Raw genomic sequence first — 17,447 nt, forward strand, 5'->3', positions numbered from 1 at the left:
GCAACCATTTTTATTTATGCTGTTTAATAAACAGTTTCTTGTATTCAAAACTGTGACGTTGAACTTTTTTTTCTCCTCTAGTGGAATTTTATTGTAGGTCATTTTTACAGTTCCATCAAATACCTGCAGGACTGTGAAGGTTCTGATCCGGAATTGTAAGCAGGATGGTAGCACACATTCTGCAAAAGAGTTTTACGATCGATGCTCCTTCAACATGTCTAAATGCATTGCAGCCAAGACATCACTTAAGGGTTATTGTGCTTCCTATGAAGTTCTCTGCTGTATACTCCTGTTTCTTCTTGAGTATAACTTCTAATGAAGAGGCAGGAGACGGAGGAGTATTTTATGTGGTCAGATGTATTCTTGCCGGAACCCCAAAATCCGCATAACCATAACACACAAGGTACACAAGGGAAGCATGACGGTATCTTAGAAGGGACAACCTAGATGGCCAATACATAACATTCTCAAAACGAAAATCCTAGTAAAATGTCTGCAACCCGCTCTGAAAAAGCACAGACACTGGAGTCACCGGTTCCCTTAGAAAGCTGCGAGCTTCGACTTAGGCTTGAAAGGACATGAAGGAATGTCTTTATGCATGCTCAATAACCCAGGTAAGAAAATCCAAGAAAGTTGAATCAGATCATCTGGACACAATGTTTATAGACAGATACATTCCATCACTCGTCTAAGTGACCTCTTCAGTCTGTCTGTGAATGTTCTCATTCATCCAGGTCATTGTTATCCAAAGGAATTGAATCAAGTGCAACTGGACTTGGTATATATCCGTGAAGACGTTTCGCCTCTCATCCAAGAGGCTTCCTCAGTTCGTGCCTTTCAGACTAGACTAGACCAGTCTGAAAGTTAATTTCATATGCAAATATGGGCATGAGCATTAATTAGAGTTTCAATGGCCATGTGTACTATTCACAGAGGATTTGGGAATATTTGCAATCACAGCATTGTAAGATGGTGACAGATGTTCTCTTAGGCCCCTTCCCTGAACCGAGGAGGGGGCCTAAATTTAAACTAATCTGTAATGTCATATTCTGTAGCTTTTTTTTTAAGTTGAACTGATGCCTAAGCATTTCATTGCCAGCAATGCCTGCCATGCTGATGATGCTGTATTGTAATGCATTTGACAAATTAAACAACTTGAACAATAACAACTAATGTCAACGGTCATCATGCCAACCTCAGAGGAGCCGTTGTTGGTTTTTGTGCTTACACTAATGCCTGTCATTTAGGAGAAGGACTTAAAGAAGGGATAGGTGTGGCACACATGAAGTGTTGACATTGTGAATGCACCTTTGAACTTATGCACACAAAATGGGAAGAATGAGAATTTGCATATGCAAAACTAGAGTTTCAGTGGCAATGTGTGCTATCCATGGAGGACTGGGGAATAGTTGCAGTCATAGCATTGTAAAATGATAGGTTAGCCTTCTTAGACTGTGAACTTGCAATTGGTGATGGGGGACATTTGATTGTTGATGTTTACTATAAACCAACACATACTGATCAGTACTTAAGGTTTGACTCTCATCATCCACTGGAGCACAAACTAGGAGTCATCAGGACGCTGTACCACCGAGCTGACAACATCCCCACCGACACAGCGGCCGGGGAAGAGGAGACATCCCACATTAAACAGGCCCTGGTTTTCGGTCGTTATGCCACTGCATTGTTTATAAGGGTGGGGGTACCTGCAGTCAGCTGAGACTGAAGATACCACTCAGATAAGTAATGAAACATTTCTCTCTATAAACGTTGTGTCCAGATGAACTGATTCACCCTTCTGTGACCTTATTTTGCAATGATACCAGAAGATCTTTGCTTGAACGAGTAATACCCTTCAGGGTCAGAGAACTATTAAGAGTCCTCATCTAGTATGAGGAAAAACTATTCGCCTTTGATAATCTGAATGGTAAAATAGTCTTTTCCATACCCTGGCAGGCGAGAAAAACCAGGACCCAGCCCAACTGTTGTCTTTCACAGTGAAAAGAAGCTCAAACAGAATGCGGACCAAACATGGACACTGATAAGGTTTTGACCATTGATGGTACTCCACCTGAGTGTAGCTAAAGAAAGGCAAGGCAAGTTTATTTGTGTAGCAACTTATCATCGCAGAGGTCATGCAAAGTGTTTGCACAGGTAAACCATAAGAAAAAAAAAGAAAAAAGAAAGTCCATAAGTCAAGTTCCTAGCTGAGCTCAACAATATAGCATATCTAAGACAACTCATAAGGAACCAAATGAAAACATTTAAATCGCTGTTCAGCATCTTGAATATCATTCCTAAGCAATACTGTATGATTAAACCTCAAAACACGACGGCCATGTTTGGTCCACTAATCAGAACACGTAGCTCGCCAGATCTAATCCCCGTGTTACCTCCGGCTTGGTCGGGCATCTCTACAGACACAATTGGCCGTGTCTGCAGGTGGGAAGCCAGATGTGGGCATGTGTCCTGGTTGCTGCACTAGCGCCTCCTCTGGTCAGTCGGGGCGCCTGTTTTTTGTTTTTTTTTGGGGGGGGGCGGGTTACTGGGGGGAATAGCGTGATCCTCCCACGCGCTACGTCCCCCTCAATGTCAGGTGACAAGCAGCGGCTGGTGACTCTGCAAGTATCGGAGGAGACACGTGGTAGTCTGCAGCCCTCCCCGGATCGGCAGAGGGGATGGAGCAGCGACCGGGACAAAAAAAAACAAAAAAAAAACGGATATGACATATGCGACTTGAGGGAAGTGTCTGGCCAGGGAACAAAACCATGTTAATGTGTCAAAATCCCCGGCGGAACAAGAACCAGCAGAGTGATGCCTGTGATGCCATATCTGTTAATCATCCCATTTTTGCTTTGGAGTTAGGACTGCAGCTGCAGGTGAAAGAGCTGAGTCATGTAAAGAGAAGTTAGAAACCATGCTTTGTTTTCGGTTGGGCGGTAGGCTATAATATTCACTGCAACATGGCTTCAGCTTCGTGGTATCAAGTATTCACGCAGAAAGACTATTGTTGATTTTGGTACCAGGTCATATAACCCATACTTTCCTGAGTTTGGCCTGATGCAAGAAGTGTGGATGAAGAATTTAGAAATATAATGAAACAATCAGAATCAAGTTTATTGGCCATGTAGGTTTGCACATACATGGAATTTGACTCCAGTTTCATGGCTGTCTCAGTGTACTTAACAAAACAATGACATAGCAACACAGCAATATTTAGGGTTTTCAGGGCTAATTATATACAGGTGAAATAAAGTGAAATGCTTTAAGAGTGTATGAAACTGAGTTTCAGTATGAAGACAGAAATATTTATGTCATTGAAGAACCATCATTGCCATCAGGCTTTGAGGTTGTTGATGCTAGGAAATTACTGGACCATGCAGTGTATCATCAATTCAGATCACTAGGCCATATACGGTAGGTAGTCTCTATCATGGAACTGTAAAGATAAGAAGAGGTCTGTTTGGAGGGCTGCAATGCTGTTAACTGACATTCTGTTCATGAGCCCTACTCATGTTCAATATAGAAATTGTTGGAAAGGTGGTATGGCACAACTAATTTGGAAAAGAAACATATACGCTGAGTCTTGGACTACGCTCAAATATACCGCAGACATTTATTGATGCAGTTTATAGAAGAGTTCAAAAACGCCATGGAAGTTAAACACACCACAGAGTAATTTTATGAGTCAGGCATATGGACAGGGTCGACAGTCCTTGAAAGTTGTGGTATCCTAAACTTGTAAAAAAAAAATTAAAAAATAAAGTAACAAGTCAGAGAGACGTGCACCGTGCTTCACTTCATCTTTTTATTTTCTTCTCTCAACATTGCAACATCTTTTACATAACACTACAGTGCCCTATAGCGCCCTCAGTCTGTTTCTCACTGCAACAACACGGCACGACATTTTCCCCTTTCTTGAAGGAATTATTACTTCTTATGTATTCCAGTAAAATAAAGCATTTTTGTTTGAAACAACATCCTGTTATAGTAACAAGTGTCAAATAACTTGGTGTCAGATAGAAACGATGTGAATCACAAAAATGAATAACTGAATAACCATTATTGACTCTTATACCAGGTAATAACCGTTCTAAGTCCGAAGCCTCTATGCAAAACCAGCATCAACCACTTAGTATAAATTAAACCTTACATTATGAATTGAAACATGAAATTACACTTTCACCTTTGGTATTCACATTGCATGAGGTTCTGTAATAGTTTTCTTTAACTCAGTCCTCAGAACAATATGATTTTTTTTCATATAACAGTATCAGTACCTTTCGTTTCCGTTAGTATTCTCAATCCAAAAGTCCTGTTTCTTTTCTCGTTACCTTACAAAACCTGTCAACCACCGAGGTGAGTTTCTGTTTCTCAGGCTCCATCTTGGGCCTGGTGCCAGTGCATTATGGATCACGTTCTCGGGCATAGTGAGCCCATCAGGCACAGTCTCACTGTCGTTAAAGGTGGTGGCTAGAGGCTCCTTGGATGTGAGCAGGGTTGTAAGCACACAGCGGTCTGTACGTAGCACAAAGTGATGTCCCCACAGATAGGTAAGTGCTTCACGTTCAACAGTTGAATATTTTTTTTCAGTGCCATGGATGCAAAAGCTATGAGCCTCTCTGCGTTGTCTGGGTGAAGTTGGGTAAGTACGCCCCCAGTCCATAGTCAGTTATCAGTAGTCGCGTAAGCAGGCAACTCCGGGTCTTATAGTGCTAGAGCAGGGCTCTCAGCTATCAGTCTCCTAATCTCAGTAAAACTGGACTCAGCCTCAGCAGTTCATCTGAACTTCAGTTCTGTAGATTCCCTGAGTGTTGCGCGTAGCAGTTCAACAACAGCAGAAAAATCGGGAATTAATTTACTCTACCACGATGCAAGGCCCAGCTAGGAATGCAGGGAGGATGTGGCATGTGGGGGTGGTGCATTGGCCACTGCGCTGACCCAGTCTTAGTCAGGGTGAAGTCCATCTTTGGATATGGTGTGGCCCAGGAAACGCAGAGAGGTCTGGATGAACTCATACTTGTGCATGTTCAGTTTGAGTCCCACATCATTCAGGGCATGCGGCACCCTTCGTAGGTTGGCATCATGATCCTGCTGGGTGGCACCATATCACCTTATCAAGGTAGGCCTGTACCTCTGATAGGACTGCCAGTATGGTTGCCATCCTTTTTTGAAAGGCTGGTGGAGCCAAGGTGAGGCCAAATGAAACTCGGCCGAAATGGAAAAGACCACCATGAGTGATAAATGCAGTTAAGTGATGGCTATCTGGATGTAGTAGCACCTGGTGATAGGCAGAGGCTAGGTCGATGGTAGAAAAGACTGTAGCTCCTCGCCATTCAGTGAACGGCTCTTCTATGTGTCATAAGGGATGACAGTCACTGACAATTTACTTGTTTGGATCCCTGTGGTCAACACACATGCGAGGCTTTCCTCCCTCCTTTCTCCGGGTTACAACCATGGGGGAGACCTATGGAGATGCATCAATAGATTTTATGATGTCCTTTTCCTGTAGATCTTTGAGCTCACCAGTCACAGCCTGCCTAACAGAGAACAGAAGCCTCCTAACTTTTTGTTGTACTGGCACAGTATCGAGTTTGAGTTATATTTTGTGCACAAATCCTTTTGCACACCCAATCTCCTGTACCTGAATCCCTGGTGCAGTCTGTGGTGTTGTGCTTGGTACTGTAGGTTCCCTCTGTACAGTAGGAGGGTCATTAGGGCTGGGAACAGTAACAACTTTGCTGCCCTCAATACTCATGCAGTGCAACAACAAAAAAACAAAAAAATCTAGCTCTAGCAGAGCAGTATCTGACTTAACCACTACAAAGGAACCTGTAGTTGAATGTCCATCTTCAGTTACTGTGGCATGCATATATCCTATAACTGGTATTTTCTCTCTTGAATATATGAGCAGAGTCACTGTAGGCTCAGCAAGGTCAGAACCATCTAAACCATCATACCAAAAGGTAGGAAAGAGGGTCTGGTAAGTGCTCTCTGGAATAATAGAAACAGATGAACCTGTATCTGCTATTAGCTCAACATCATGAGAACGTCCATTCACACTCACTTGTATAGCACAGAGGATGTTATTCTGCACAGCATGAGTTCTTTTCATCTTATGATTTTAGGTAGGTGCACAGGTGCTAAGGGGAAATAAGGATAGCTATTCTTACTGGCCAAGATATCCTCTGGAGGTGGACGGGACAACTCCACAGGGGGAAGGAGAAGCAGAACAGCCATTGTTTGAGAACAATGACAGCAAACGATTTAAATCTGAGACCTGGTGGCCTGTCCAGGGTGTCTCCCCACCTGCCGCCCAATGACTGCTGGAATAGGCTCCAGCATCCCCGCGACCCTGAGAGCAGGATAAGCGGTTCAGATAATGAATGGATGGATGGATGGATGGACCAAACAATTAGAAATTACCTCATTCTGTACTCTGTTGACCATTCTGAACATATTGTAGGGAGGGTTTCCTCATGTTCATCCTACCACACGACATTTGACTACTCCAATTCAATATATTAGGTCAAATCCAGATTTGGCCTGGTGCCATTGGTCACCTTCGACTACAGGAAGCTGTTTCTGTTGCAGAAGGCTCCGACATGATCAGTCAGTCACTTTGGAGGATGGTGGATTAATGCCAGATGATAAGTGCTAAACAGTCAACATCTGAATTTGATAAACCCACAATTTAGAAAGGCACTTGTTTCCCGGATGCCATCCATCACAGCAATTAGACAAGCTGATTAAAGCAGCAACCATAGATGGTAAAGAAATACTGTCTATTTCACCAGACTGTGATTGCACTAGTTGCTGGCACCGTACGTAAGTGGAAGTTGCAAAAACACATTTCTGTGGCTGAAATTACAACTTTGGATGAAATAAGCAAAGGTTCGAAGTTTAATTTCAACAAGACCCAAGATGAAATCCAAGGTACAATGGGAATCAATTCAGCAAAAGCCAACTACTTGTTTCTTTCTTCTTCTTTTTTTTTTAGTTCGTCCATTGTTAATGAATACAGTGAGACCATTGAGCTTCATACTCTGTCCCCTTCTTTATGGAAAAAGGTTGGCACAACTTGCAGAGTGCGGTTCCACTGAGAATCATCACAATATTGCACAAAAAAGGTCTCTAGTTTCATAGCTATTAGAAGTCCAGGTCATTCTTCACAAATGTCTTATCTAAACTCTGTCTTGGGTATTTCCTTGGGCACTGGTAGTGAAAGTAATTGGAGGTGGCTCAATGTTCAGCTCGTGCCTAAGATCTTCAAGACTCTGCTCCCATCGTTTTTCATAGAAAACGCTGAGGACACAGCGGGCCTGACGTCCATTTCGTAGAGCCCATGGACCCAGGGATGTCAATAATGGCTGCAGTCGCCTGTGAGAAGGAACAGGAAACTGTCAACAGGACACAACTTTTAAGAACTCCTTTAAAGAAAAATAGTTGTGTGGTTATTTATTGTATTCCAAAAATGGTGTGAAGCAAAATAAAGTTTCTAAAAAATGGTTTACGTGCCTGGAAGTGACATGCATTGTAGGGAAATATGTCAAGGGCTTCCATTAGTCACAATGGTAGCACTGACAAGTTGCTGTTGGCATCCCAAGCAGTTCAAAGAACTACACCGACTTAACTGCAAACCCATATTAACCCGTACACTCCTGCTCACCCTCTTTGTTCTACCACTGGTAGGCTACTATCTCTCCCTGCTATAAGAGCAACAAGCACTGGGTCCAGACTTTTCTCTCACTTGCTCCCAAAATGATGGAATGAACTCCTAGCCTCCATCAGAGCTACCATATTTCCCAGACTAAAAGTCACACTGGAGTATACATCGCACCTGTCAAAAAATGTTATTGCGGGAAAAAAAATAAACATATATAAGTCGCCTCGATATATAGTCGCATTTATATGGTGGTACAGTATTTTCAAGATTAAATAGTGTCATCTAGTGGCCTTAGCTGAAATGCAGCGTATTCATCTGACTAAATCATATTGTATAAATTGCTTTGGAATATAAATCGCAGGACCAGCCAGATGAGTAAAAAAAAAAAAAAAAAAAAACAGTGACTTATAGTTCAGGAAATAAGGTACTAACTCATTTACTTCAAGGAAGGCTTAAAAATTTCCTATTCCAGGTCTACCTTAATCCTTAAAAGGTCTCTAAGCAAGATATAAACTGACTAGTGCCATTTTCCAGTTAATATGAATCATTCATGGATTCATGGATGGATGGATGAATCATTCAATATAATTGTTGGAATCGGCCATGGCTGTTGTAACTTTATAGACATTATTACTGGTGTCTACTATTTTGCCCTTCTTCTACCCGCACTGGCCATCGTTTGCACTTGTGGCAATGTCTCTTATACTGATTGTTGGAATTGTCCATCTACTTTGTATTTTGATTCTCCTTTTCACTGCCTCTTGATGATTCAAGGCACACTTACATTAAATGCACTTGGCATCACATGCACTCTTGTCTATGACATGAATACTATTTAGTGCTCAATGATGCCAGCTGGTACCGTTCGAATTTATCTGCTAATTGTTGATTCTCGTAAGTCACTTTAGAGAAAATCATCTGCTAAATAAGTAAATGTAAATTTAAGCCGTGGGTTGATGTGTTTGTTCAGCTCTCATGCAACTCAGCCTTGTGATGGAAACCTTTGTCCAATCTTTCCATGCGTGTGATAACACCTATGGGTTGTTGAAGTTGCTGATATACTATAATGCTTGCTGCATGAGACTGATGATGGTGGATGTGTTAGAAGACAGCAAGGCCCACCCACACTGTGTTCAGTCGAAGTGGTCCAAGCACTGCTCCAAGAATGCACATCGGCAACCCGGTCTGAGCCGCTTCAAACCACTTCACTGCCACCTCACCTGAGAAATAAGAAGCAAACCATGACGGGGTCCTCCCTATAGTCCCCAGGTCCTATAGTCCCCGGGTCCTATGTTCCCCGCTTTGTATGAGACCGGGGAATATCGGACCTTTTTGTATACAGAGGGCCCTATATTCCCCACTTTTCCCCAAAAGGGTCCTATGTTCCCCGTTTTGTATGTGCAGGGGAACATAGGACCTTTCTTTATAAATAGGGTCCTATGTTCCCCTAATAATAACATAATAATAATAATGATGATAATAGCCTAATAATAATGATGATGATGATAATAATAATAATAACAATATAGCCTTATATTAGAAATGCTAAAAATTGGATAATTGAAATATTTATAATTATAAAGTAGGCTAATATAGCATGGTAATAACAATAAAATAATAACAATATCTGCCTGGTCTCTTAAGATTCTAAGATGCTGTATGCTACAGAAATAACGGGACATAGGCCTAGGCTAATGAATACGCCTTTTTGACAAAATATGAATGAAAGGCTAATCAACAACGCTAAAGCTGAATCACAAAACACATATTGCTCGAAAAATAATTTATAAATAGCCAAATGCACACATGATTTCGAGTTTGGAAATATCTAAAACTTGTCATGGATGTGTGGTCATCTGCACGCAAGTTTCCTGGCGTTCTAAACCACATGATCAAAATTCACCAATGTCTAAACCGTCTGCCAACTTGCAACAGTTTGCAACAATCGGTTGTTATCGGCGATAACTCGTGGACTCACTGTCATGTGCTTACTAGCCTACAAGAAGACAAACAATGGCGATAGTTATGGATGGTGATCGAGGGGGCAAAGTGTTGGTACATGAGAACTTCAGATATCAGAAGCACCGCACCAATCAAGACACCATTAGATGGAGGTGCTGGAGGTGGAACTGTAGAGTGCCACTGATCACAAATAGATTTGAAGTGGAGGACGTGGATGCTAACATTATTGTGCACGATGTTGGGGAACACGTGCATCCCCCTGACGGAGAAATGGTGCACCGTGCAGAATTCTGACAGGGGGTGATTGCAGAAGTTGCGAGGGAGCCAACAGTCCCAATCAGAAGGATCTATAATGCGCAAAGGGTCCTGCAGCGTCGGCAACATCAAATCCAGGGTTTTAGCCCCTCTTGTTGAGTAGCCTAATGGACTAGGACTACTCATTTTGCTTTTTTGAAGAAGAAAAAAGCCTTAACGTTAGGCTAGTTAGGCCTTGGAGATTTTTGTTTTAGACCATGCCTTTTCTGGGGGGCTTCTGCCATAGACCAACCCTTTTTCAGCCAAGCTTTTACTAGAAGCATTTTGTTATTAATAGCCTATTATCAGTGTTACTATTGATAGTATTATACCTGTAATTGTTATTTGTTATCAGGCCTCTTTTATAATTAGGCTATTATTATTATTATATCATTATTATTATTAGGCTATTATTATTATTATTATTATTTATTATTATTATTATTATTGATATTATTACTATTATTATTATTATTATTATTATATTAAAGAAGAACCTCAAAGGATGTAAGGTAGCACTCATCAAATGAAAAAAAAAGACACAATTCTCTATTTCACCATTTTATTGTTTGGCATCAGTCATTAACTTGGCCGGGTGGTCTTCTTCAGAAACCTTAATGACTGATGCCAAACAATAAAATGGTGAAATAGAGGACTGCCTCTGTTATTTTTTTACCATTTGGTGAGTGTTACCTTACATCCTTTGATGTTCGTCTTTGATTCATGTTTTTGGTTTAGCACCTCCACAAGCCTTTAGTTTTTTGAGAAGCACATATTATTATTATTAGGCAATTAGCCTATTGTGTAAGGTAGGCGGCCCCCGTTGATGGATACTTTGTGCTGGTCCTAAATTCCAAGTCCTGGTCTAAGTTCTCTGCCTAAAAAGTTCATCATTAAAGTCTTTTTGAAAGAAAGTCTGCCAAGTGATTTAATATGGAAAACGAACTGCAAAGTAACAAGAAAGTGGCTGAAGTGTCCAGTGCTGTGCAAATTGAACTTTGAGCGAAGAAATGGCAAGGTTATACTGGTAGGCAGGCCTACTGCAAGACAAACTTGCGTTGATTGCCGACTGTCCATGCTGAGCCGGAGAGCCAACTAACTAGGCCTACTGCAGTAAATATTGGTAAGAAATAACAATAAAGCAAATTACAGCCTCCTCTAGGCCGAATTTGGATACACACTCAAGGTGGCCTGCGATATACAACAGCCAACAATGGTAATACGGCCTAATTTAATCAGCGGAGGAATAGATTGTCGTAGCCTACAACTCAGCCATGACCCCAGTTTTTATTATTTTGGACCCATTAAGGAAATAATTTGCAAAAAGGGTTCTAAATTCCCCGGTTTGTTCCTCGATTGGCAATAGCGGGGAATATAGGACCCTTTATTTGGAAAAAGGTCCTATTTCCCCCTGGAAACAGCGGGGAATATAGGACCCTTTTTCCAAAAGAGGGTCCTATGTTCCCCGGTGTCTATTGCAACCGGGATTATAGGACCTTTTTAGGGGAAAACGGGGAATATGGGACCCTTTTTTTTTTCGAAAGGGTCCTATGTCCCCCAATCGGGGAACATAGGACCCGGGGAATATAGGACCCGGGGACTATAGGCACGGCCCCACCATGACAGCAAGTGTGAGAGTGAAAGCAAGCAAGAGAGAGAAAAAAAACAGAGTAATAGAAAGGCAGAGTTAGTGACAGAAATAATAAACAAAGGACGAAGAACAAGGAATGAAACAATCTAACTCTGTAAAGCTTGTCAACGTCTCTGATACCAAAAGTACCATGCCTTTGCTCAGTTGAATGTGAGACAGACCACCTAACTTGTGACTATTCTGCAGCAGAATCCCCTCAAAAGATTTCCCGTTTTTTACAGTAATTATTTTGATAGCTATGAGTAGAACTTGCTTTATTACCCTAAAGCTAATTCAAATGACTGATAAAGCATATTACATTCTCAAAACTGATTATCATCCCCCACCACCATATTTTATAGTACAACATTTTCTGTTTTACTATCATACCACAAAATGTGATATATGTACCAACTAATATCCTCTGTAGATTGAAGTATAACACCTATGAAACCAGACTTACCTAGCATGTTGGTGGGCATGCCTAGTAATGTGTGCAATAAATCATGGACCTCTCTGTATCGCTGCATCACATAGGCCAACTCCTCATCGTCCACAAACTTCACATCTGCCCTTGAGTCAGGAGTCACGTGCTGATAAGAAAATACAGAAACAGAAAAAGACAATGAAAAAGTGAAAATATGATTAAACAATTATTAAGGAAGAAATAAAATTCATAAAAATTACTACAAACCTGCATTTCTTTTAGTTCATCTTAATGAAATAAGGATTTGAAACGAAAGATTACAAAACCATTATCTGCATATAAAGTTTCAAAACCTTCTCTTCATCTTACGTTGCTCTGTAGAAAACGTAGGTATTCCCTCCCAAAGGAGCCATCGGGCAGCAAGGACATCTTGTTCATATCCAGGGTAGCTAGCCGGATCCTTGGCCTTTCCCTATGATAACCAGTTGATAAATGACAGATAGATCAAATAATACAACCCTCATAAATTCACAAGAGGTATGGCAATAATCTCAAAGGTACAAACACGAGACAATGCATAATAGTGGTACGATGACTAACATTAGAATTGTATAGCCCTCAGGGTCATTTCTCATCCTGTCCCTGAGATTCATCAGGGCTAGGTGTCCTGTTGTCTCTCCAAGCACAGCCACCATGTCTGTATGGTAAAGAGAAATTTTTTTTTTTAGATAATATTACATATACAACAAATGTAATATTTCCTTCGTTTTTAAAAAAAATTTCTTCCCCCTTTTTCTCCCGAATTGTACCTGGCCAATCGCTCCGCTCTCTGAGCTGTCCTGGTCGCTGCTCCACCCCCTCTGCCAATCCGGGGAGGGCTGCAGACTACCACATGCTTCCTCCGATACATGTGGAGTTGCCAGCTGCTTCTTTTCGCCTGACAGTGAGGACTTTCGCCAGGGGGACATAGCGTGTGGGAGCATTACACTATTCCTCCTAGTCCCCCCCCCCCCCCCCCGAACAGACACCTCGACCGACCAGAGGAGGCGCTAGTGCAGCAACCAGTACACATCAGGCTTCCCACCCGCAGACACGGCCAATTGTGTCTGTAGGGACATCCGACCAACCGGTAACACGGGGATTCGGACCGGCGATCCCTGCGTTGGTAGGCAACGGAATAGATCGCTACACTATCCGGACGCAATGTAATATTTCCTAGGTGTGACCTCAACTTCATCAACAAGCTCAAATTCTGTGTCACTTTTCAGTTGTTTTTGGCATTAAAAAAAAGAAGGTATATGTATTGTTTTTAGCTTTACTTAACCGTAAAATCACTTTGAAATATCAGCAAGGGTTTCTGAAAGCTACAGAATTAAAAAAGGTAAATGTCAGTGACTTGGTTGTCATCACAGTGCTCATAAGTACAAATATTAATAAACAATTATTATCTGCTTAATATATTACTGTAGTCATCATTTATATTTTAAACAATTGTCATCTGTATATATATATATATATATATATATATATATATATATATATATATACACACACACATATATAAAATCCAGTGAACCAAGAATTTACTTGACTCACTGGATTATTTTGCTCCTTATTTGTTGAGCACTTTCCCTACCGTTTAGTGTTTCTTTTAACAAAGTTATATATATATTAATACAGATGCAGGAAAAAAAGTTTTAATGCATAGCAGTACAGGCCTGTTTTGTGCGTCTCGCACTCATCAGCTGCTACATTGACACTGACTGATTGGCATGATGGGTGACATATACGTATATATATATATGTATATATATATACACTACCGTTCAAAAGTTTGGGGTCACATTGAAATGTCCATATTTTTGAAGGAAAAGCACTGTACTTTTCAATGAAGATAACTTTAAACTAGTCTTAACTTTAAAGAAATACACTCTATACATTGCTAATGTGGTAAATGACTATTCTAGCTGCAAATGTCTGGTTTTTGGTGCAATATCTACATGGGTGTATAGAGGCCCATTTCAAGCAACTATCACTCCAGTGTTCTAATGGTACAATGTGTTTGCTCATTGGCTCAGAAGGCTAATTGATGATTAGAAAACCCTTGTGCATTCATGTTCACACATCTGAAAACAGTTTAGCTCGTTACAGAAGCTACAAAACTGACCTTCCTTTGAGCAGATTGAGTTTCTGGAGCATCACATTTGTGGGGTCAATTAAACGCTCAAAATGGCCAGAAAAAGAGAACTTTCATCTGAAACTCGACAGTCTATTCTTGTTCTTAGAAATGAAGGCTATTCCATGCGAGAAATTGCTAAGAAATTGAAGATTTCCTAAACCCGGTGTGTACTACTCCCTTCAGAGGACAGCACAAACAGGCTCTAACCAGAGTAGAAAAAGAAGTGGGAGGCCGCGTTGCACAACTGAGCAAGAAGATAAGTACATTAGAGTCTCTAGTTTGAGAAACAGACGCCTCACAGGTCCCCAACTGGCATCTTCATTAAATAGTACCCGCAAAACACCAGTGTCAACATCTACAGTGAAGAGGCGGCTGCGGGATTCTGGGCTTCAGGGCAGAGTGGCAAAGAAAAAGCCATATCTGAGACTGACCAATAAAAGAAAAAGATTAAGATGGGCAAAAGAACACAGACATTGGACAGAGGAAGACTGGAAAAAGTGTTGTGGACGGATGAATCCAAGTTTGAGGTGTTTGGATCACAAAGAAGAACGTTTGTGAGACGCAGAACAAATGAAAAGATGCTGGAAGAATGCCTGACGCCATCTGTTAAGCATGGTGGAGGTAATGTGATGGTCTGGGGTTGCTTTGGTGCTGGTAAGGTGGGAGATTTGTACAGGGTAAAAGGGATTCTGAATAAGGAAGGCTATCACTCCATTTTGCAACGCCATGCCATACCCTGTGGACAGCGCTTGATTGGAGCCAATTTCATCCTACAACAGGACAATGACCCTAAACACACCTCCAAATTGTGCAAGAACTATTTAGAGCAGAAGCAGGCAGCTGGTATTCTATCGGTAATGGAGTGGCCAGCGCAGTCACCAGATCTGAACCCCATTGAGCTGTTGTGGGAGCAGCTTGACCGTATGGTACGCAAGAAGTGCCCATCCAACCAATCCAACTTGTGGGAGCTGCTTCTGGAAGCGTGGGGTGCAATTTCTCCAGATTACCTCAACAAATTAACAGCTAGAATGCCAAAGGTCTGCAATGCTGTAATTGCTGCAAATGGAGGATTCTTTGACGAAAGCAAAGTTTGATGTAAAAAAAATCTTATTTCAAATACAAATCATTATTTCTAACCTTGTCAATGTCTTGACTCTATTTTCTATTCATTTCACAACATATGGTGGTGAATAAGTGTGACTTTTCATGGAAAACACAAAATTGTTTGGGTGACCCCAAACTTTTGAACGGTAGTGTATATATATATCCTGAGGGATAAACAATTGGATAATGGCCAGCAACTCATTGCTGTCAGTATTCAAGATATAATAATAATAATAATAATCATCATCATTGCATTTATATAGCGCTTTTCTAAACACCCAAAGCGCTTCACAATGAAGGGGGTAACTCACCTCAACCACCACCAATGTCAATCATGTTAATCGTATCATAACATAACTAATGACTGTTAAAATGCAACTAACAAATATTATCACATGACTAGCACATACGTATCATAAAATGACCAGCAAATTTGATGAAGTGATAAATATAACTAGACTGGCACTAATAAAACCATTTGGCTCATGTTTTTTTTGTTGTGTGTGTGTGTGTGTGTGTGTGTGTGTGTGTGTGTGTGTGTGTGTGTGTGTGTGTGTTAGATTGACTCAAGTGATAATAAAACAGCAATGTCCAAAAAATATTTTGCTGCCATTTTAGTCATATGCTCCACATAGGAATTATTTTTGGAATACATCTCAAAATACATGGTTGTCAGTGAAAGTTCTGGTGTTATCACAGACAGTAAAAAGCATCAACTTCATATTGCCACAACAGTCATTAGAAAATATCAATGTTAACCATAATCTGAAGTTTGTATCTCACCATGCCTGTATGGGTTCTGCAATGCTGCCATCCCTGACCCAATAGCCAACAGGGCTTTCTGGATGGGGCTGGTGGCAATATGCCCAGGGTACAGTTTGTCATGGTGGCTGTCTGCAAACTCACTGCTACTGTAGTATTGACAGACACGTGGTGCTGATGGAGAGATTGAATAACTTTAGAAATATGTACACTTTTAAAACAAAACTACCTGAAACGAAATCGAAAGTACACCACTAGTCTGTTTAATGTGTGACACATATTTCAAGAACAATGAAAACAGAGAACCTGATAAACTGAAGCAGAACTGATACCATCTTCCCTCTTTCTCTTTTGAAACAAGTAATTGGATTTAATTTAAAAAAATTGAATGCATATAACCTTTCAGATTTAATGTTAAACCAAATAGCACGCATTTTAGTGCTAGTGGGATTTCTTGAAACGAACCATAACGCCACGGTACTGGATTGCTTGTCAGCAAATGTCAAATGTAGCCTGAGCATTATGATTAATTATTGAAGAAGATGACACTTTCCCAAAATATTCTGATGGAGGTGTGAGGTCAATTTTCTATTCAGCTATTTCTAAATGGGATACTCATTTTAATTATAGTTTATAGAGGTTTATGAACGTCCTACGGTATGTTGTGACCGAAAACAAAGACGACATAACAACAACAACAACAATAATAATACATTTTATTTGTGGACGCCATTCAGAGCACTCAATGACACCTCACAGAACACAGTTAAAACATGTAAAACAAGTTAAATGTTTAACATGTCATGTTTAACGTGTTAAAACACAAGACATGGCTGCACAGCAGTTGTATTTTGAAAGCAACTTTCCCATTCCTACTGATTCACATGGACAGAGGACAAGCGATGGACCACAAGCACTTCACTTGAAAAGGAGAAACGCTGACTGATTGGCATGATGGGTGACGTAGCAGACGAGCTATTAACGTTTAGTCAATAGCATTTTTGCTACTTGAAACGTATACAAAAGAACGGCAGCAGTGATTTTATGGTTGCTAATACCTTGTATTGCAATAACGTTTGTGAATGGACACTCAATTTATTGCATACCTTTAGCAGTCGACACATACTGTCTGCCTCCCGACCTCGGATAGCGAACGCCACAGAACCGGAACATTGTTAAGGTGAGCCGATTTACGCATGCGCAAAAGATGCGCGCGCCCTTGGTGCAGTCGCTTTTGTTACCCTTCCAGTCCTACGGGGCGGCGTTTGACCAGTGTTAGGGTAAGAACGAGTGAGTTTTCACAACATGTTTGCACGTCAAGTAGGAAAATGTGAGCATGGCTCGTTCATGAGTTCATGTCACCAGGCAGCCGGGTTAAGTCACATGCGTATGGGTGAATTAACCTGGTGTGTGAACCAGAGCC

At 41.0% G+C, this 17,447-nt stretch overlaps 1 protein-coding gene across 1 annotated transcript; it reads right to left on the minus strand.

Moving 5' to 3' along the window:
* Positions 1-6,712: 6,712 nt before the first annotated feature.
* Positions 6,713-17,283, minus strand: coq4 (coenzyme Q4 homolog (S. cerevisiae)). Its single transcript, XM_056291031.1, has 7 exons — positions 17,131-17,283; positions 16,046-16,198; positions 12,580-12,676; positions 12,349-12,451; positions 12,016-12,145; positions 8,793-8,886; positions 6,713-7,380 (listed from the first exon to the last, which is right to left on the minus strand). The coding sequence occupies exons 1-7, from the start codon at positions 17,195-17,197 to the stop codon at positions 7,185-7,187; spliced, it is 840 nt and encodes a 279-aa protein (XP_056147006.1). The 5' UTR covers positions 17,198-17,283; the 3' UTR covers positions 6,713-7,184.
* Positions 17,284-17,447: the final 164 nt, after the last annotated feature.

This window comes from Lampris incognitus, chromosome 12, assembly GCF_029633865.1.
Source record: "Lampris incognitus isolate fLamInc1 chromosome 12, fLamInc1.hap2, whole genome shotgun sequence".
NCBI classification, from domain to species: Eukaryota; Metazoa; Chordata; class Actinopteri; order Lampriformes; family Lampridae; genus Lampris; species Lampris incognitus.